Genomic DNA, 21,781 nt, shown 5'->3' on the forward strand with positions numbered 1-21,781 from the left:
ATGCCTACCCCCAACATCTTTCTTTTTTTGGCCAGTCCTGGGCCTTGGACTCAGGGCCTGAGCACTGTCCCTGGCTTCTTCCAGCTCAAGGCTAGCACTCTGCCACCTGAGCCACAGCACCCCTTCTGGCCGTTTTTCATATATGTGGTGCTGGGGAATCGAACCGAGAGCTTCATGTGTAGGAGGCAAGCACTCTTGCCACTAGGCCATATTCCCAGCCCCTACCCCCAACATCTTACGACATAACTTGTCCCCTCCTCCTCCCTGAGAAGCCCACAAAACCGGAAGTTGCCACAAAATCCTGGTCTCCCCATACTGTCCAGAGATAACTGCCCTATGGCCAAAAGGTATCGTGAGCTTCTGCCTGGGAAAGGGCAGTGATGGGCATGGTGAGCCAAAGAGGTACAGCAGTCACGGGAGCATTTCCACATATTCACAACCCACAAAGCACGATCCTCCCCAACCCTCTGCTCATCCCAGCCGCCAGATCGTCCCCAGGCCTCCTTCCTCACACTGCCATGTCTACATGTCGGGGTGATCGCTCTTCAAACACTCACAGGAAGACCATGTGAATGTCCCATGAGCCCCCAGCAGCCGGTGGAGCAGTCTGAATGCGCATCAGTGCACAGAAGGTAGCTGCCGGTTCTGAGCTACACGTGGTCATGGGGAGCTTATCCACGCTGCCTGTACCTACAGGTGCAGCTGCTGAGGCCACGGGTGTTGGGCCAGTGGACAGGGCCACCACAGTGCTGTGCATGCAGTTACAAGTCTCCAGTGCCTACTTTCTGGCGAACACCATGAAGTGCACAGTGGTTATCCCCAAGACAACCCCAGCGTCAGAAGGTGCCACCAGCAGGAACAACTGGCAAGACCTACTAAGTGGCCCTCCTGTACTAGCATCCCCTCAAGTACCACAACCCCCTCCACCTCCCTGGGAAGGCCAGGCTCTGGATGGGGCTCCAATGTACTGCCCCCCATTGGCAAGGGACCGAGACACTGCAGAGGTGTTGAGACCTGCTTGATTTATTCCGATTAGTTCATATACAATGACACAGCTGTGACCCCAAAGTGTGCAAAGTTAAAGCCTTCAACTGCAGCTAAGAGGAGAGGGCAGGACAAATACACCTGGGGACCGTGACAAGTTAGGAATGATGGGCAGGTGGCCATTCTAAGGGCGGCCCCCTCCCCAGGCTCAGGATGGGAGAGTGGCTTGAGGATCAGGGCCCAAGAGAGCCTCAGGCCAGGGGAAGGGGGCAGAGACCTCCCCTTGGCCTAGGTCAGGAGCCCAGAGTGCCACATGGCTGAGAGGGCAGCAGCCCAGGAGGCAGGGCCAGGAGAGCACCATTTCCTGGGAGAGGGGGGCAGAGAGAGAGGTGCCCTACAGGAGAAGCCAGGGGGCCACCTGTGCCAAGGGTGGGAGTTGGGCTGGGGCAGGCTGCAGCAAGAGAGACCTGAGGCAGGCACAGGGCCTGAGAGCCCAGGCTAGCTGGGCTCAGAGGGCTGAGGAAGAGGGAGCCCAGGGGCTCCCAGGTAGCCTGGCCCAGGGAACATCCTGACTCTGTTAGGGGGTGCCCAGGGAGTGGCTGTAGCCCCTTCAAGGACCTCCCCTCCAGAAAGGAGCTAGAGAACCCGTAGTGCAAATCCATGGACCACTCAGTTATGAAGGGAGGCTGCGCCAGAAGGGGGGTCCTGGGATGCGCCCCCTCCACTGCCTCGGCCTCCACCGCTGTCCTCAGTACAGCCGCTTCTCGTAACTGTGGGCACAAGGCAAGAGAGGACCGAGAAAGAGAGTGTGTGTGTGTGCACATGCGCATGTGCGAGCATGCGCGCGCTCACCCCTCTCCCTTCCCAGCATCCTGTTGCCCAAAGACTCCCGTATCTGAAAGACAATGAGGAGCTACAGAGCCTGACTCTCAGCCATGGGGGTGAGAGGAGGCAGAGGGTGGCTCAAGGCCTCTGACTTCCCCAGGCCAAGGCTCTCTGAAGAATCAGGCCAGGCCCAGACACAGCCATATTCCTTTCGGCTACGACCACACACTACCACCAGTGTCCTCAGTGCCTGGGTGTGGGGCTGGCTCAGGAAGGCATCCTCCCGGAGCAGACTGCAGACGGAAGCTCCACCTCTGCAATCCTATCTCCAGTCTGCCCGGCACACATGATAGGTCCAGGCCCCTCATTCACTGAGCCAGTCCAAGATGGAGCGGCCTCGGGTCCATGGCCACGGGCATCTCTCTGTACCCCCAAAAGGGGATTTATGTTTCATCTGGCTGAGGGGCCCTAGCTGGCCACTTCTGCCAAGGTGCTGGAGATAGGGATCAGGAGGAACCAATTCCAGGGTCCATGTCCCATAATACCCCAGTGCCACCCCCAACCGATGCCATCTTCCCAGCCCAGGTCCCACCCAGAAGGCCTCTGCTCTATTCTACACCTGGCCCGGGCAGCGCAGTTACTTACACGGCAGAAAGGTATAGCTATGGGAGGGGGCAGAAAGAGACACAGGTTAGATGCCCGCCTATGCCTAGGGAGATGGGCCCTCTCGATCAGGGCAGGCTGCATGCCTACAGCTACTGCTGCCAACTAGCTCTGCCACCACCCACGGTGGCCCCAGCCCTGGCATCCGTCTCTCTGCCCTTCTCCCCACTAGAGGGCTCACGCCCACATCTTCTACCTACCAGCCTGGAGCCACCACCGCCAAGAGCCTAGCACCACCAGCCTCCAGCCACCAGCCACCAAGCATTCTGAGCAAGCAAAGGCTGGGAGCCCAGGTGGAGCCTGCGGTCAAACCACCCAGGCCCTGCTTGGGCTGCTGCCCAAGGAAGGAGAGTGGTGGCCTGCACAAGGGCTGCTCCACAGTGGGCCAGCTGACGCGACTGCCCTGAAGCAGCATCCATCCATGGTCCATGGGGCCCCTGGAACCTCATCTTGGCCTGTGATCCTGCCCAGCTGTCCAACCCACCGCCAGCCAGTGGGAGTGAGGAGGCCTGCCACTTACGAGTGCAGGCCGTGCACACCACCCTCGATCTGGGCCGACATGGTCCGCTTCTCAAACTTGAGCTCTCCTGAGTACATCATGGACCTGGGCAGGTGAGCGGGTGGGCAGGTCAGGGGTACTGAGCAGGAAGCACAGACAGACAGAGAAACAGAAGGAGGGAAAGCCTCCCAGGGACCCCCATCTACTGTCCCCTCTAACCACCGTGCTCACCGCAGGACGGACAGGCTCCGGGCCCCGATGTCCTGGCAACCATGTTGGATCCCCGCTATGAGGTAGGGCACAAACTTCTGAATGGAGCCTTTGTCTTGGATGGAGCCAGAGACACCCTGTGCAATCTTCACCTTATCCCCTTCACTGTGTGGAGGATGGAGAGGCTGAGCCCAGCAGCCTGAGGCTCAGTGACCCCCCCCCCTTCACCCCCACAAGGAATAGGCAGGGAAGATGCCATGCAGAAAGGTCCCAAGACCAGCCATGTACTGGACTACAGTGCTGGGTGGTCCAAACTCTGGTCCTGTATCTGCTACGTATGTCTGTACCTCCATTTTCAGAACTGGGACATAGGAACTAGTGTCATCATCTGGGGAGGTGGGGACCCCAGGGCTGGGGCCCAACCCTTGCGGCACACACCTGAAGTAGCGCTTCTGGCTGCTGCTGCTCTTCTCCATGGCGTCCAGCGAGCCCATGCCCCGGTACTTCTTAAGCCTCACCCCATCCGAGAAGAAGTACTCACCAGGGGCCTCTGTGGTAGCAGCCAGCAGGGACCCCATCATCACTGTGGGAGTTAAGGGGTCAGTGTCTCATGACTCACACTCCCCTTCAACACCCCCACTGGTCCCGGACCCACCATTCCAATCTCAACCCTCCCCCTCACCTGTGGAGGCCCCAAGGGCCAGGGCTTTGACCACGTGCCCCACAGTCTGAATGCCTCCATCAGCTATGACGGGCACACCAAAGCGCCGGGCATACTCAGCTACTTTGTAGACAGCAGTGCCTTGGGGCCGGCCACAGGCCATCACTGGGGAAGGGTGGGGTACACAGGACAGAAATGAGTCCACATTAGCCCAGAACCAAGCATGAGACAAGGCCAGCCCCTCCTCCCTGTGCCTACTGCCACACAGGGGACAGGGCTGGATGGGGTTCTGAGACCTAGGAAAGGTGCTAGCAAGTAACACTAAGTGAGGTCACTCCAGGACCCTCCACCCACACTAAGGGCACTACAGAGGACTCAGATGGGGGATGCCACCTGAATGCCCTGCCATACTCTGGTCTTCAGGGTACAGTGCCTCCAGACCAGGGGTCCTCATCAGCACAAGCTCCCCTGTGAAACTTTTATTTGCAAAAGCTGTGACTACAGTTAGTTACTTATGGTCTCCTCTGAGATACTGGTTTGGATGACTTAAATTGTCCAACACCATTACATATCAGGGAAAGTGGGAATTCAAAGGAAGCAATGGTATGCTAGGGACGGGGGCAAAGCTAGACAAGCTAGAGAAGCAGCCTTCATTCTACTGCAAGTTGGGGCTCAGAACAGTACTAAATTAATATTTAGCACAGTGGGTACTAATTAATATTCATGAAATGAGAGAGCACCATGTTTCAACATGGGGATCAGCTAAGATGAAGAGAAGAAACTTAAAAGGTGGAGGACCAGAAGGAGATGTTGGGGACAGGGAAGAACAAACAGGCACCCAGGGCTTGGGAGACACAATTCTCCCCAAGAGGGGCCACAAGCAAGCCTCTACGGAGGGACCCTCTCAACCACACAGGGGACTTAGGGCAAGAGGCCCCTCTCTACCTTCTATGTTCACTTCAACAACCTACCCCGAAAGAAGGTCTCCCTCTGTTCTGATATCACCACATGGTAATGTGGACTTAAAATTCTCTATAGGCTCTGGGACATGTATCTGTCATGTCACCAACCCAATAAGCCTTTATCCAGCGACACCCCTCCCCCCACTTCCAGCCTTGGGCTTCTGGGCACAGTTTTCTTGAGCTGAGTCTGAGAAGCAGACTGATGCACTCCTGAACTCAAGCTCTCATCTGTTTACATCTACCTCACCCAAATCTGTGGATCAGAGAAGGCAGGATTGTACCTGTGTCACCCTGAGTCCCCGATCCTAGGAAGGGCCTAGTAGAGCAAGCCTTCACTAGGCATCTGTAGAACAAGAACAGGTGCCTGGATGGCTCTAAGAGGCAGTCACTCTGCCCCTAGGCACACACACCTTCCTGGGTGATGCAAATGGAGCCACAGCCCATGCCCACACGCAGCCCATCCACACCAGCATCAATCAGGTTCTTGGCCTGGGCCGCCGTCACCACTGAAGCATAAAGGGGGAGAACAGAGGAACCTTTGAGAATGGGACGTTCCCAACCTGCCCAGAAGCTTCCTGGGATCTCAGTCTAGCCCCTGAAACCCAAGGTGACCATCATCCCATCCTGCCCCTTGCCCCCTACTCCTCCAGGAGCAATGCCACTACCTAGAGGTGCTGAAGGACAGCTGAGGGAACAGGCAAAAGGAAGGGACCCACACTCACCATTCCCTCCAATCACCTGAAGGTGGGGGTACTTCTGCTTAATGTAGTGCACCATGGCGATCTGATACACGGAGTTCCCTTGGGAGGAGTCCTGCAAGCAGGGTAGAGAAAGCCCTGACTGGATGGCTGAGAGAGGGCGACCCTGAGTGGATCAATCCCCCCGTTCACAAGAGCACTGTTATGATGAGAATGTTCTTTTTCCGCAAAGTCATTTAACAAGTCCAAGTTCACTCTCAGAGGGTCTGCTTTCTCAGAAGGTCAACCAAACACTTAGGTACAATCTTGAGAGCCCCTTCCTACCACTACCCATGTCCATCCTCACAGCAAGGAAATGGTACTCTATTCCTATAAACTCACTAGCCAAGTGAGCCTCTTCTGCATCTGCCACGAGCCATGGCAGTTGTACTTTCAGGTGCCATTGCAAAAATTAAGTGTGTGTGTGTGTGTATGTGTGTGTGTGTGTGTGTGTCTGTGTGTCTGTCTGTCTGTCTGTCTGTCTTATTAGCTTAGTACCTGGCAAATGGGGTAGGGAACTCTTAGTGAATGTGACCTATAATTATTAGGGTCAACTTACACACACACACAAAACTCTCAGGAGGTCCCACTCTTTGTTCTGAACTCAGCAAGACAGTGCCTAATTCTAACATCCAGGGAGCATGCAGAACAGCAAAGGGGGCCTCAAGCTAAGTGAGAGGAGACCATAGGGCCTTGTAAGCCCAAATTTGCACTCTGGGGAAGCGTCCCCTCCTTACCAGCACGATGGCATCAGCGCCTGCCTGGGTGAGCAGGTCCAGACGGTATTTGTCATCCTCGCGGGTGCCCACTGCTGCGCCACACAGCAGCTGCTTGTGGGAGTCCTTAGAGGCTAGAGGGTAGTCTCGGTTCTTCTTCAGGTCTGTGCGCGCAATGATGGCCACCAACTCATCACGATCATTGACGATAGGTAGCTTCCCTGGCCAGGAAGGAAGAGGTGACATGAAGAAACAGACTTGGGGATGAGTGGGAAGATTGGATGAAAATGAAAAAGAACGCAACATACTGCTGAAGTACCTAAACCAACCACTAGGTGACAGGACCCAACCAACAAATGTTCTTAAGGACCTGGATGGCGCTCTTCCCAAGGAACAGGAAGCAAAGAAATCGTCTAGACCAGCAAGTTCCAGGAGCACTTCCTATCCTGCTGCCTGTGGAAGCAGCCCCTGAGCACAAGCAGCTTTGCCTAGAGGTCACCCTGGTTGAAAACTCCCAGGCAAGGCACAAGCATGAGGATGTTCTACCCAGTACATACCTTTTTACCCAAGAAACTCCCTACTAGGACCAGGATGGGAGTATCCCAGAGATTTAGTGGATGTAAAGTAAACAGCTTCAATATCAAATAAACTTAACCGAAGAACTTTTCAGAGCCTTTAGTAAGCCAGTGGTTTATTTATTTACTTATTGATAGGTTCTGGTTAAATTGCACAGGCTGGCCTCCAACTCACCATGCTCCTGCCTCAGTTTCTAGAGTGTGGGGATGACAGGTATGTCCCACCCGCCTGGCTTCAATGCAACAAACCTTTATGCAAGATGGAGGATGCAGAAAGCAGTCTTTTCCAGACTCAGTGCTGGGAACCAAACCCAGGGCCTTGCTTATATTAAGTCCTGCCACTGAACCATATTCTATAGACTTTTAAGACCTTTCCCAGACTTTTCAGATGATCAGGTCCTTTTTTAAGAGGTTGGGGACAAGCTTTTCCCAGGACTAGTTTCATACTATGTTGCAAAAGATGCTAAATCAGGGACAGGTTTCCCTAAACCAGACAAAGGACATCGGGCATTGTGCTCCAGCCTGCATGGTGTCATTCAAGCTTTCCAGAGGCCCACTGTGCATCCTGCAACAACTTGTGACGCTGTGAAGGGATAGAGGGACCTAGGCCTCAAGGAGTGGGGCTGGGGTTAGGGTGTCAGTTCTCTGTCTCCTCCTTGGTACCTTTCTTGCTGCGCTGCAGGATCTCATTTGCCTCTTTCAATGTCACACCTGCCGGAGCCACCACCAGATCCATCCGTGGCGTCATCACCTGTGGGGCCAGGAACATTTGCCTGCAGGTTGGCAGGTGAGAGAGAAGGAGCCAGACCTCCCACTGGTCCATGGTCACAGTCATGAAGCTGGGGGCCCCTAGGCTATGGGGACTTTTCCCCACCACAGCCTTGATTTCCCTGCCCTGCAGGTACCTCACTAAGGAGGGTGGTGTGGTCCTTCTCAGCAAGGAAGTCGATGTCTCGCGAGGTGACGATGCCCACCAATTTGCTGCCCATGGTGCCTGTGGCAGTGATTGGAATGCCGGAGAAGCCGTGTCTTATCTTGGCCTCCAGTACATCGCCCACAGTGTGTGAGGGGCTCAGTACCACCGGGTCTGTGATGAAACCCTGCTCAAACTTCTGTGGGCAGAAGGGGGAAGCAAAGGCTAGAAGAAACCCGGGGGTAAAGGGTAGCATGGCCATGGGGAGAGATAGGGAGCCTTTAATGGGGTGAGGGGCCAGTGGGAAAATGAGGAATAAGCCTTGTATTCCACTGTGATGAGAGACAGATGGGACCACGCAATGATCAGCCAAAGGATGTAGCTGCAAGGAAGGGAAGTTGGGGTGCTTCCAAGTGGCATCTTTCTGGGGATGGGCCTGGTACTTGCCTTGACCTTGCGCACTTCATTGGCCTGGAATTCCGGGGTGCAGTTGTGATGAATAAAACCAATTCCTCCCATCAGCTGGGGTAGCAGGAAAGAGTGGTCAGAGCCAGGGGCTAACCCTCCCCACTCTGCTCCTCTGCACCCGGCCTGATACTCTCCCCCTCCCGGGCCTCATCAGGCGTGGAACTCACAGCCATTGCAATGGCCATGTCAGCTTCCGTCACAGTGTCCATGGGAGAGGAGATGAGCGGCGTCTTCAGGGTGATCTTCCGGGTCAGGGCTGATGTCAAGTCCTGAGGACAGAAGAAAGTTCCATTTGTTCCATCAGCAATGGATAATCACGTCTCAGCACTTACTCTTTTCCTGAACCAGGATAGGCCCTGGAGGCTTGGCAGTGAGCCAAGCAGAGAGCTGCTATTACACTTGGAAAGAAAGAAAGCAGGTATGAGCCATACAGGCAAAAATGTTATCTGTCAGGATATAGGCTACACAGATAGATAAGGGAGCCAAATGCCCCTGGCAGTATGCAGTGAGTGTGGGGTTGGGGTAATGGAAGGCTAAAGCAGGGGGAGGCACCTGAAAGGACCTATTAGCCATCCAGAAAAGTGGGTGAATAAGGGTCTAGAACTTAAAACAAGAATCAAGATGGCAAATACAGGCTGAGTTCTCTAATCAGAAGACCCTAAATCCAAAATGCTCCAAGACCTAAAACTTTTTGAGCTCTGACATGAAGCCTTAAGTGGAAACTCCACACATGACCGCATGTGACAGGTCACAATCTAAATGCAGGTGTACAAAGTATTATGTAAAATTATCTTCAGGTTATCTGTGAATGGTGTATATGAAACAAATGAATTACTGGTTTGGACTAGAGTCCATCACCAAGGTACCTCACTATACATATGCAAATGTTCAAAAAAAAAAAAACCCTGAAATCCAAAACACTTTTGGTCCTGACCATTCCGAATAAGATGTACTCTACATGTATACATTTGGGAGTAATCTGCCTAGGCATGGTATTGACATCAAAGACCCTTCTGAGATTCAGATCCGCTGCCGATCTTAACCCTAAATCCCTCTCCCTTTTGTTTCTTTTTTGTTGGAGATAGACACTCAAACACAGCAGCTGATGCTTTTGCCCACTGGCTATCTCTCTACCAACTAAGCCATACCTCCAACCTCTCTTCCTAAAAACATGTCTGGGTCAGTGCTGCACACACAGGCCAAACATGAGCCTTCCCAACACATAAATGATGTAGGCATGTCCAGACCCTCTGGCCTTTCATGAGAGTCAAACCAGAATAAATAGAAATCATAACAGCAACAGAATTTTTTTTTTTAGTATGCACGAGTTCATCAACAAATCATCAAACTTCTTTTTGAACTGACTCATACCCTCATCACTGCCCCTTTTGGCTTCATATACTAATTGTTCATTGATTTGGCTCATTGCTGAGCCCCTTGTAGAAAGCAGGACATGTTTTCTGATCCTAGTCTTTCAAACCCTCCTGCCAGTTCTTATCCATTGTGAGGTCAGTAGATAACTGCTGAATACTGTTCAAAGTGTATTCGTAATTTTGCAGCTTCCATTATGTTCTTGCTCAGCGTTTCAAATATCCGATTTTTATAGTCTATACAAGGCAGCCACAGCCAAGCCCTGCCCTCCCAGGGCCTTTCCCAAACCTCTCCTTCCCCACGGATTCCAGCAGTGACAGAGCATCCTTGCCTAAGCAAGGCTCTCACACGGGATGGGTCAGAATCACTCCCCTAGCTACCTCTGCTCTATCAAAGATAACCATATGCCCCCAGCAAGTTTCCAAGAAAAGTCTCTCCTACACCTTGCACTTGAGCAAAAAGTCAGCCTCCTCCACAGCACACCCAGCCCCCTCTCTGTGTCAAAGGCAGAGGTACTTACCACCTCGTCAGCAATGAAATCTATGAATCCTGGGAGGATCAGGAAGTCACTGCAAAGACAGAGAGTATTAGCGGTAGGCAGGCCTTTGCCACCCCATGGGAGGCAACGCAAAGCTCTGGAAAAGGCCAGAGAAGCAGAGGCTAGGATCTTCCCATCCCTACTGTCCCCTTGGGAAGAGCCCTTTTTTTTTTTTTTTTTTGGCCAGTCCTGGGCCTTGGACTCAGGGCCTGAGCACTGTCCCTGGCTTCTTCCCGCTCAAGGCTAGCACTCCGACACTTGAGCCACAGCGCCGCTTCTGGCCGTTTTCTGTATATGTGGTGCTGGGGAATTGAACCTAGGGCCTCGTGTATCCGAGGCAGGCACTCTTGCCACTAGGCTATATCCCCAGCCCGGGAAGAGCCCTTTTCATTCCCCTTATTAATGTCATAATAGCCCCAAGTATCACAACCAAAGATGGCAAAGGTCTGAGGCCATAGGCACTTCCAAAGCAAGTGGCCCCAATATCCACTGCCTTCAGGACTCCCAAGAGACACAAGACATTCCCACATGACCACACACCCAACATAAACTGCCTGTCCTTGATAATGTCTCAACCTTTTCAGGAATGACCATTAAGTCAATACAGAATACAATGAAACTAGATCTCACAACTCAGTAGTGCAACAAGGTATGAGCATAACCCAGCCTCGAGTGCACTGCACATCCCAGCACACGCCAGGGCAGGGGCTGCTGAGTCACACAAAGTTCTAAGCAATGTGGTGGGACCCCAGGTGGCTGAGCACCGGGCATGTTCTGACAGAGCAGGCACGGGGACTGGAGCAACAGAAGACATAGCTAGGATGAGAAAAGAGGAAAGGAGGCCTCACGGCCAGAGTGCCAGCTGTTAACACAACACTGGCCATGGTCACAGCAAAGTCCAGAAGGAGAGCCCAGGTCTGCATAGGTACATTAGGTGCAGTGCCTCAGCCCAAAGGCCTCGTAGGTCCAACCTGCCAGAAGTCACAGCAGGCCTTGACAGACAGCCTCAAAGCAAATGCCTCACACTCACAGAGCACTCGGAACCTGACTAGGTGAAGCAGAAGGCACTGCCCTGCCCCTGCGCCCATGCAGAAAGGAAAAGCCACAAGGTGGATGGAAGTAAGGCTAGAGAAACTTCTAGGAGTTTCTCCTAGAACATGCCAGTGAAGACTGTCAAAGATATATCCTCTCTCTCATCACCAAAGGCCCCCCGAAGCAACCAAGGATCTCATTCCCCACTCCAGGCCAGAGAAGAAATGCTGGGGTCTGGGCCCCTGGGCACTTTCTAGACCTCTCTCTCTCTCTCTCTCTCTCTCTCTCTCTCTCTCTCTCTCTCTCTCTCTCTCTCTCTCTCTCTCTTTCTCTCTCATTTGTGGGAAGACAAAGGGGAAACAACCCCTCCCAGAAGTGACAGCGTACCCGCCCAGAAGTGACAGCGTATCCTGGTATTTAAGGAAACTGCCTGTCCACCAGGAATGCTTGTGAACCCGCATGAAAATGGCAGAAGATAGGCCAGTATCCCATTCTGCCCCAGTCTTGGGTTCTGATGCTCTTTCCTGGCAGGGACACAGTCCTGCAGCCAGGAGATACAGTGAAGCGCCAGGCCTGCAGCTGGCAGGACAACTGGCCTAGGGCCCATGAAAAAGGCAAACGAAGCTAGAGGTGCAGGTTGACCGGCGAATCAACCTCCTTCTCCAAAACCTTTTGTGGACCTGGGAGTGTTAGTCACACACAACTCATTGGGGTAGGAGAATGGGGTACTAGTGCCAACCTGTGGTCAGGCAGGGCACAAGTGGAAGGAGAGTGAAACAGTGGGAAAAGGAACCACCCCAGTTGCCCAAAGGAACCACCCCAGTTGCCCCCTTAAGCAACTGCCAGGGCCGGGCTCTAGGGACGCCCCTGCTCTTGCAGTGAGGCACAGGGAAGAAGAGGGAATCCTGAACCAGGGTCTGGTTAAAGTCCCCCCAGCACTCCCACGGCTGCTTCCCGTTCGCCCCGAAGCCCCTCCAGGTAGCCAGGGTTGCCCCTGGGAGGAAGGAGGAGGCAGGCTGCCTCCCGATCTGGCCAGGAACGGGTCAAGACACCCAGGGCCGCGATGTCGCGGTGCCACGTCCGTCGGCTCCGGGCGCGGGCCTCCTTCCTTCTCTTGCCCAGCCCCCCACCCGCCCCAAGTCGCTCTTATTGGGCCAGGGCGCGCGGGCGTCAGCACCGGGCAGCGGTGCACGTGTGGAGAGGGGGTTGGGGACCGCGGTGGTGCGCAGCGCGCACCCCGGCGCGGCCAAGCCCCGGGGCTTACTTGTAGGTGAGGCCGTCGGCGTTGGCGAAGAGCTGCTGCGCGGTGAGCCCATCCTCCGGCACGTAGCCGGTGCCGCCGCTGATCAGGTAGTCCGCCATGCTGCTGGGAGACGCGGCGACCCGACATAAACACCCGGGCGGGTCGCCCCGCTGCCACCGACGCGCTCGGCGACCACGCTGCGGCCAGGCCGGCGGGCCGGGGGCGGGGGCTGCGGCAGCGGCGGGAGGCCCGGGGCGCCGCCCTCTCCTTCCGCCCCTCCCTTCGGGGCCGCTGCCTCCGCCCCGCGCCGCACAAAGGCCCTGCCCGGCGGCTGGTGCGCGCACGCCCCACCGCCCGCAATGGCACAGCTACTCTGCCAGCCCCGGGGGGGGTGGGGGGGAAGGGAGCAAGGGGCCAGGAGTGGAGAGGGGGGGGGAAGGCCTGGACACGCCCCCTTGGCCACGCCTCCACGCGCTCCTCAGGGCCCTCCCCCTTGCATCCGCAGGGGTTCGCCCTCCAGCCTGGGCTCACCAATCTCCTGTCAGCCTGAAGCTCCCGTTGCCAGCCCCAGGGGAACCCCTAACGTACTTTCTACCTTTCCAGGATACAAATCCCCCCCACTCTGACCAAGGCCTGGAGCCCTGAGATACTGGCCTGGGCCCACAGCTTCCCTGACACACAGGAAGTTGGACCACTACTCTCTCTCACCCCCACATCTGGGTGTTAGGCCGGTTTTAAACAATGACACGCCTTGACCTTTGGGCGGCCTTGGAGCCCTGGATAATCTACAAAGCATTTTTCATAAGTGAACACGTTTACTCCATCATCTATAAATTGCCAATTGCTGGATGCTCACCCCCTCCCCCTAATTTTTTTTTTTTTTTTAAGATACTAACACCTACAGTTCAGAAAGCACTCCTGGTCCCAAGCATGGCTGGTGACTCCATCTCAGCTAGGAAACCAGGTGGAAGGAAACCAGAGGGTGGATGTCAGAGAAGAAAGTTGGCTGTGTTTTGGGAGGGTAGCAAGATGGGAAGAGCAAGACTGAGCCTAGACAGGCCTAACTTAGACATGGAAATGTGTGAACAAATCAGCACGGGGGCTGGGGAACTTTTGAAAACTTCCCAGAGCAGAAGTTGAGTGACCCTTAGTGCCCAGCAAGATGCAAATTTCTTCCTAAGGGCAATATGATTAGGAAGCAAATCCCCTGGCATGTGAGAAGATGCTTTCTCTGTGGCAATACTGTCCAATGCTCCTCCTTTTGCCCTCTTATAATTCCCACAGCTAACTTCTGGTGAGGTGAGAGGAGGCAGGCAGACACAGCCTGACATAGGGGCTGTCTGCAGCTTGGGCTCTCTCCCTCCCCAGCTCTGGGAGGTAGGGTTTGTTTACCTCCCAGCAGGGTGGTGACTGCCAGGCCCAGGGGAGCTTTGGCTTCCAAGCCACAAGGCTCCCTGGGATGCCCAGCCTCCCCCGTGATGCCCCTCGGGACCCTGCCACAAAAACATACTGTTCCATCCCTGTTCGGAGGGGAAGAAAGATCTCCCACAGATCTCAGAACTTTACAGGAGACTGACAGGTGTCCTCTCTCAACTGTTGGGGGTGGGGGTGACACCACAGACACTCCCTCCCCCCCAAGCTTTCCTCTTCATTCAATGAAGTCCAAAAGATGGAAGGCTCTGAAAGCCCTCTGGCATCAGAAAGAAGGGAGGAGAACCTTGAGGCTCCCAGTTCAGTGGGAGTTGGGAGGGAAGCAAAGACAGGGTCACCCTATGAGTGGGCCAAAAACAGGGCACATCCTGAGGAGTCCCAATACTAGGATCTCTCACTGGCCACCTGGGGCCAGAGCAGTGAGACCAGCCAGAAAAAGCACATGGCCATTCTGAGCTGGCCTTTCTGATTATAGGACATGCCAATCGCAGGCTCAGAGCATGAGCCACTCCACTGGGTTCTGTGAGTCTCTAAGGGACCTGCTTTGGGTCACTGTCCCATACAGCATTGATCAAAAATGGGTACTATTCGGGGTTCAGCCAGGGCTGGGGCCCAGGAGAGTGGTTGGGTTCTGCCATCTCAAGGTGTCCTTAATATGACATCTAGCCTAGTCTCGTCTGGGCGCCAGGTGAGGCTGAGTTGCGAGGAGAATCACCATCCCAGTGATTACAGACCTCAGGGCTTGTTACTCCTTCCGCTTTGACCTGTGTCTGAGCTCAGCCACTCTCTAAGCTGCTGGTTTCAACCCTGGGTGAGGCTGTCCTTTTCCAGAGACTTAATCCCCTCCCCTGGCTTCCCTCCTCCCTCTTCCTGAGCTTCCCCAGCTGCTTCCTCCACAGGGAGGAGACACCCAGGCAACCAGAGGACCTTCTCAGCCTCTGGAAGGGTGGTTGCTCCCCTGAGACTCCCCACTAGCAGCTTCAAGGGCAGGGGGCAGGTCTAAGCCTGTTTCCTGGGGAGAATAGAGGAATGGTGCCCAGCAGGGCACTGAGGTCCAGGCAGGGTGCCCAGAGGTCTCTGTCTACTCGAGTTATTTGAGAAACAAGATTTCAAAACCTATTTAGAGGAGAAAAGGCAATCACATTCATATTGTTGAGTAGGACAGGAGGCATGGCTCACCCAAGTTCAAGCTGGAGGGCTGGGAATATAGCCTAGTGATAGAGTGCTTGCCCCAAGTCCAAGCTGGAGAACTACTAGTAACACTGGACTCAAGCCCAAGACTTTTCATGGCCTCTTCCCATGGCTCCAGATGGAGGTCTAGCCAGAAGGTTTTGAATCTCATTACACCCAGCTGGGGCTCAGGTTTTACACAGGCTCAAGTGAGCCTAAGTGTGGGGTGGGAGGATACTGGGGTTGGCACTGTCCTTTGGTGTAGCAGTACATCTGGAGAAGGGGTGCTCCCCAGTGACCTCAGCCTAAGTTCTGAAATACTTTTTTTTTTTTTTTTGGCAGTACCTGCTCTAACCAAAGTACACCTTCCACCAAGCATGCAGAACCTGAGTGTTCTAGACTGTGCTATTCTCTCCAGTGGCTCCTCCCTGCCTCCCCATGTTTCAAAAGCTGAATTTCTACCATAGAAGAAAAAAAAATAGGGCTAGCATAAGCCGGAGTCAACTCCAGAGAGGCAGCCTAACAGGACGGAGGGGGGCGGGGGGGGGGCTAGGCATAAGAGCTCTTTAAGCCCTTAAAAGTTCTTATATAAGCAGCCAGTGCCAAGGGCATTGCTCCTGGGCTAATTCCCACCACCCCCCCAGACCACCCCCCTCGGCCCTGCACAACCCAGCTGCCAGGTCACCTCTCCAAGCTGCTGAGCACCAGCAGATGGGACAGAGAAAGAAGTCCAAATCCTCTGGACCGGAAGGACAGTGGGATTGCATTTCAAGCTGCGATAAAATCCCGAGATTAGCCGCTGTCTCCTTTGCAGCCAGTCCCCCGGGGGCCCAGTTCGCTAGCCCCACTCTTTCTCCAGGGACCTTCCTCCATTGCCTTCCAGACCCTAGCAAAGGGGGTTCTGAGTCTTCTGAGGAGGCGCGCTGTTGGAATCTCCGGGCTTGGTGAGGAGGCGGGAGTGTTTTCACCCGGCCTTGGGGAAACAAGCGCCCCAAGCCGACCCACACCTACCAGCCAACAACTACTGAATACTGTTCTAGGCGGAAACATCTGAGGAGGAAGCAAAGTTGGACAAGCACTGTTTGTACCCCAGGAGTTGGAGCCACTTAGACCAAGTGTCATCGGGTGTGGTGCAGTCGAGGTCCGATCCAGGGATATGATTTTAGGGAGCGTCTTTAGGACCTGCTCCCTCTTCCCCTGCTCTCCAGCCCCCCAACCAGCGCCCGCTTGCATCCCCCCCCAGCCGAAGCCCGGGTGCTGGGCTGCACGAGGGCTTCTCGGGGAAGTTGGAGATGGAGGTGGTGGAAGGAAAGGGTGTGTGGGGCCGGTCCCTCCCCACCCCCGCAGCACCACCGGTTCCCGGAGCCGCCGCGCCCTCCAAGGCCGCCCGCCCCGGATGCGCCCCGCGCGCTCTGCCCTGGGCGTCACCTCTCGGGCTCGTAGCCGGCCTGCAGCAGGCGGGCGCTGTACCGCTGCGCCGCGGTCTCGTGTCCCGGGTGTTGCCGGGCTCCGGGCTCCGGAATAGCGGCGGCTCCGCCTCCCTGCAGTGGTGGCGGGAGCAGCGCCGACTCCAGTGACAGAGCGCACGGCCCCTCCATGCGGAGGCCGCGGCTCAGCGCGGCGGGAGCCTCTCCGCCTGGAGGCTCCCGGGCCGGGGCTGTGCAGTGAGCGCACCACTCGGGTCCCGGGAGGGGGCGGGACCGGGGGTGTGGCCTGATCTGTTGGGGGCGTGGCCTTGTGCCAAGAGGCGGGGCTCGAGTGGCGCGGGTGTGGGGGGAGGGGAGGGTCCGAGAGTCGCCCGGGCTCCGCCCTTGGCACGGAGCCCTGCTCGGCCCCCTCAGAGCTGCTGCCATTCAGAGTGAGCTGGTACCGTGTCCCTCACCCGCGATCGGGAGGGTCGATCGCGGAGGTGGAAGTGGGTGTGTGTTTTCCAAGGGTGGAACTGGAAAGGACCACGCCCTACCCTGCCCTACGGACCTCCCATTTTCTCCTGCCCGAATCAGAGGAAAACCCGAAGGGGAGGAGAGCCTGGAGGCTGAAGTTCCTCCGCATCGCCCGCGGGTTCTTTGCTTTCCCTTTGACCTTCTGCGCTAGATCAAGAGGGATGAAGACCCGAGCTCCCTTTTCCTACTGAGCAGATTCCGACTTAGATGGGAGGAAAGGATTTTCCACTAGTGGCCCAAGGGAGACCGACAGGCTGCACCCGAAGGAAAAGGTTCTAGCGTTGCCCTCTTGGAGTAGCCCACGACCCGCGAGTAGGGCTTAATTAAATGTGTTCTTCTGGCTACAAAGCAACTCTCCTGCATTTATCATTGTTACCATTGTCAATGTTGCTCGAGCTGCAGAGCTTACAAAGAAAAGTTTGCAAAGTCCCTGCCCTCGGGCAATTTATTTCAGGAGACAATAGATAGGAAATAAACAGCTGACAATTCTTATTATGTATACTTGTACAAATACATCTGATAACCTGAGGGAACAAATGGTAAACACTGAATGAATGGGGGCTACTAAGATGCATTTCAAGAAAGCACAATTGTGGATTGTGGAAATTGAAATAACAATGGTTAGATCTTGAACTTTATTTTTCTAGGCACCTTTTCCTGTACACCTGCACAACTCCCTCCCTCCAATCAGCATTAAAACGGTTTCTCTGTCTCCCAGCAAACTGTGAAATCTTGTCCTCCCTGAATGCTATTCTAGACAAGATTTTTTTTTTTTTTACCAGTCCTGGGGCTTGAACTCAGGACCTGGGCACTGTCCCTGAGCTTCATTTTGCTCAAGGCTAGCACTCTACCACTTGAGCCACAGCACCACTTCTGGCTTTTTCCTAATATGTGGTGCTGAGAAATCGAATCCAGGGCTTCATATATATGAGACAAGCTCTCTACTGCGAAGCCACATTCCCAGCCCTAGACAAGATTTTTTTTTTATATATGCCAAGATTGTTTCCATGACTCTACAGATTTCTCAAAGAAGCAACGGTTAACTGGACTAAGTTGTATAAGGTCATTTTTTTTCTGGTCCTAACTGATGAACTGTTCTGTACATGAAAAGAGGGAACACGGGTTCCTGACTGTGAGTGGGACAGGTAGTAAGTTTATCAAGGAAGATGGAACATATCCTTCAGTGAGTTGGATATAGGTCCAAATTTGGGCCTCTTGTTGTCTAAACACTTGTTACAATTGATACTATCTGTGCCAACAAAAGGTTGGTTTGTGATGAGTGCGACAACATATGTGAAGTTCCTGGTTGCAGGGTAGGCTCTAAATAAACCCACGCAATAATTATTGCAAACAAAGTAAGCTTTAGCTAAATTCTTTCTGCCCACAATTAAACACAATACATACCACTTCTATCACATATTTACTCAAGTGTGGACTGGGCACCTTTCATGCAGTGCCAGATGTTCTGGAAAATAAATGGAGCCTGGAAGTAAACAGAATATAATGAATGAATGAATGAATAGCACACACATATGCATAACAAATGGACAGGAGTTGTGACTGAGACAGGCACACACTGCAGAGTGGCTCTGTTTTATTTCCAGAGCTCTTGGCTACAAATGAGATTTGTTAGCAAACTATTTATTAAAACAATCAAATCAATGGGATAGCCCAAGGGCTTCAGCATTTCATAGGACAAGATTTTACTTTACCAACAATAGTGTCCACACCACTGGTTCTCTGTGGGATATTTGGCAATGTCTGGAGACATTTTTGATGGTCCTTACTGGGGGGGAGGGGTGTCACTGGCCTGTAGTAGATGGAAGGCACAAAGAATTACCCAGTCCCAACATCAACAGGGGTAAGAAAATGGCCTAGACGAACTATTGGAAGAAAGAAGAACTAAAACAGCAGGACTTAATCTTCCTAAAGGCATCTGGACAATGGACTTTTTTGTGTGCGCATGCATGGTAGAGCTGCAGTATCCTCACTGACCCTTAGTCTCATCTGAGAAGTGAATGCATTGAGTGAGATGACAATGACAAGTTCTTCTCAGCTTGAAAAAAAAATCATATGAATCAATATGCTTGCTGAGTGAGTATGCAGTTAACATGGGCCACCTTGAACCAAGTCAGTCCAGACACTCGTCTGAATGATGGCCTCACCTTCTAGACTTCCTGGAGCCTGGTGCTGACTGTCTGGAGTTCCGTGCTCTTGCTTCTGTGGACAAAGCAGAAAGGCACGAAGAGGAGCTACGTACTGTTCTTGTCCTTTAAGTAACCACAGCATACAGCAACAGAAAAGGCAAGGGTAGCTATCATGATAGGAGGGAATCTAAAGGCAGGCAGAAGACCAGCAGATTGAATATTTATATATCAGACAGGAGAAGGGGACACTTGCATACCTGTTACATCAATCCTCTCTGGGTCCCATTACTTGTACCTATTTCTTGAATAAGGAAACTGAGCTGGGGATGTATCTCAGAGGTGGAACACTTTCATGAGGTTCTGGTTTGGTACCTGGCACAAAAAAAGATAGGGCAAGGGAGGGAAGGGGTGGGATGAGGAGGAGAGGGGAGGGGAAGGGAAGGGAAAATAGAAAGATAAAGCATAACTGGGAAGGGAAAGGAGAAAAGGGAAGGAAGAGGGGGTGGGGAGGAGAAAGGGGAAGGAAAGTGATGGGGAGGGAAAGGGAAAGAGAAGATAAAGAGAAGTGGCTGGGATTGTGGCTTAATGGTAGAGTGCTTGACTGGCCTGCAGGAAGCCCTGAGTTCAATTATTCAGTACCACATAAACAGAAAATTCCCCAAGTGGTGCTGTGGCTCAAATGGTAGAGTACTAGCCTTGAGCAAATGAAGCTCAGGGACAGTGCCCAGGCCCCCAGTTCAAGCCCCAAGACTGGCAAAAAAAAAAAAAAGAGGAAAAAAGAGAAGAGAAAAACTGAAGCTCAGAAAGGTTAAGCAGCTTGACCACAGAGTGATGGCTGGCGGAGCCTTGGCAAGCTGCACGGCCCCTCTATTCCAGAGTCTTCTCTAGAGACACACATTGCCTGTGAGTGCAGAAACAGGGACAGGAGCAAAGGATGGTCCATCCTGAAGGGCAAACCAAAGAGGATCCTGGTTAAAGAACACATTCTGCTCATCTTTTACGTATTTTTCTTAACTGGGGTGGTGATTCGTACCTATTATGCCAGCCAGCACTCAGGAGGATTTGGGTACTTGAGGCTAGTCCAGACTACAAAGACATATCCTATCTCAAAATATACAAATAAATATCTTTCTATAACTATCCTCTTCATTCCTAAAAAGCCTGACAGAAACTATAAGTTGATATCTAATAAAAATTGTTCCTTGGTAATGTAATGGGGTTCCCCCAAGGGAGGAGACCACAATGTAATGGGGTCTGAGGGTGGGGGGATCCCCCATCCCTCCAAGAGTCCACCACTCAGAGACAGTCTCAAGTGAAAAGATGGATTTATTGGGGAGGTAAAAAGTATACTGACCGGCCAGGGTCATGGCCCAGACTCGGGAGCTGGGACGGCAATTGTAAAAAGCAGGCTGGATCCGGAACCGCACGCCCCCGGGACCAAGCTTGGCTTGGGTTATAAAGGCAAATATCACATGGTCAAGCTTGCCACATGCAGGTGGCCAATGGAGTTACAATCTGCCTCATGGCAACTGTTTGAACCAACCTATCATGTTAGACTTGGCGCATGGATTTGGTGGGGCTCACTTGGTGCAGGTAGATATGCCTACTCATGGGAGGACACAGGTTTAACCTGGAACGTTCTACTACTCAGGTGGACAAGCAGTTTACAAAATCTTATCACAGAAAAGGGGAACTTTCCTGGATAGGGCGGGGAGATCTTAGTGAAGATAGAGTCAGTTTCTGCTCTCTTTAACCAATCTGAGATGGAGTCAATCTGACACCCCTCCAACAGCCAATGATGGTGCTGGGCAGATCTGACCTCCATATTACAGTAGTAGCTTTCAAGCATGTTTCAGATTATTCTGTGATTCAACATTATTTTTTTTCTTTTTCAGTAGTACTGGGGTTTGAACTCAGGGTCTCAAACTTGCTAGGCAAATGGTTTACCATTTGCTCCCAGCCATATAATTCAAATCACATATGTGTGCATGTGTGCACGCTTGTGTACACACACTCATGCGAGTGCACAGGTCCTGGCCTTGATCTCAGGGCTTTATATTCTTAGTTGGCTCTTTTACTCAAGGCTAGCACTCTGCCACTTGAACTACACCTCCATTTCTGGCTTTTTGCTGGGTAGAGAAATAAGAGTCTCACAGACTTCTATCCTGAGCAAGCTTTGAACCATGATCCTCAAATCTTTGAATTTTGAGTAGCTAAGATTACTGGTGTAAGCCACCAGTGCCTGGCAAATATGATTTTAAATAAATAGGCTTGGGTTTTGAAATATTTTTGCTGTGGATTACACTTATTGTCACAAAAGTTTTGCAGTGGTAAACAGCAAAGTCCCTGGCTAACAATTACCTCTCATGATCTGATTGTTGGTGTAATAGGGAGGTCAGATCTGGCCAGTGCCATCATTAACTGTGGAGGGGTATCAGATTGACTCCAGGTCAGATTAGAGAAGAAGTCAACTCCATCTTCACTAAGATCTCCCCCACCCTATCCAGGGAAGTTCCCCTTCGCTGTGATAAGATTGTGTAAACTGCTTGACCACCTGAAGCATAGAAGTTTCAAGGAACGTTCAAGGTTAAACCTGTGCCCTCCTAAGAGTAGGTGTATCCACCTGCATCATGTGAGCCCTGCCAAATCCATGCGCCAATTCTAACTAGAATGATAGGTTGGTTCAAATAGAT

General features: G+C 53.0%; 1 protein-coding gene across 3 annotated transcripts; it reads right to left on the reverse strand.

Annotated features, from left to right (window-relative positions):
* Window positions 1-1,007: 1,007 nt before the first annotated feature.
* Window positions 1,008-16,713, reverse strand: Impdh1 (inosine monophosphate dehydrogenase 1). 3 transcript variants are annotated; one of them, XR_007210106.1, is made up of 15 exons: window positions 16,427-16,666; window positions 12,419-12,520; window positions 10,105-10,153; window positions 8,381-8,482; window positions 8,193-8,267; window positions 7,738-7,944; window positions 7,496-7,583; window positions 6,279-6,478; window positions 5,527-5,617; window positions 5,215-5,310; window positions 3,864-4,007; window positions 3,620-3,764; window positions 3,203-3,257; window positions 2,993-3,076; window positions 1,008-1,754 (listed from the first exon to the last, which is right to left on the reverse strand). XR_007210106.1 is itself a non-coding variant. In XM_048340178.1 (15 exons), exons 1-15 carry the CDS (start codon window positions 16,594-16,596, stop codon window positions 1,733-1,735), a joined length of 1,716 nt encoding a protein of 571 aa, XP_048196135.1. In that variant the 5' UTR covers window positions 16,597-16,713; the 3' UTR covers window positions 1,008-1,732. The 3 variants fall into 3 exon arrangements, 2 of the variants coding, with proteins under 2 accessions (XP_048196135.1, XP_048196134.1); XM_048340178.1 differs by having other exon boundaries at window positions 3,203-3,346; window positions 12,419-12,517; window positions 16,427-16,713; XM_048340177.1 differs by having other exon boundaries at window positions 3,203-3,346; window positions 16,427-16,713.
* Between the last annotated feature and the right edge of the window lie 5,068 nt (window positions 16,714-21,781).

Source organism: Perognathus longimembris, chromosome 2 (assembly GCF_023159225.1).
Source record: "Perognathus longimembris pacificus isolate PPM17 chromosome 2, ASM2315922v1, whole genome shotgun sequence".
In the NCBI taxonomy this organism is placed as follows: domain Eukaryota; kingdom Metazoa; phylum Chordata; class Mammalia; order Rodentia; family Heteromyidae; genus Perognathus; species Perognathus longimembris.

Coding starts and splice junctions, on each gene's coding strand:
- Impdh1 (XM_048340177.1), bottom strand. CDS start 16,596: ATGGAGGGGCCGTGCGCTCTGTCACTGGAGTCGGCGCTGCTCCCGCCA. Junction 7,584..7,737: donor ACACCACCCTCCTTAGTGAG/GTACCTGCAGGG, acceptor CTGGCCCCACAG/GTGATGACGCCACGGATGGA. Junction 6,479..7,495: donor CCTGCAGCGCAGCAAGAAAG/GTACCAAGGAGG, acceptor CTTCCTGGCCAG/GGAAGCTACCTATCGTCAAT.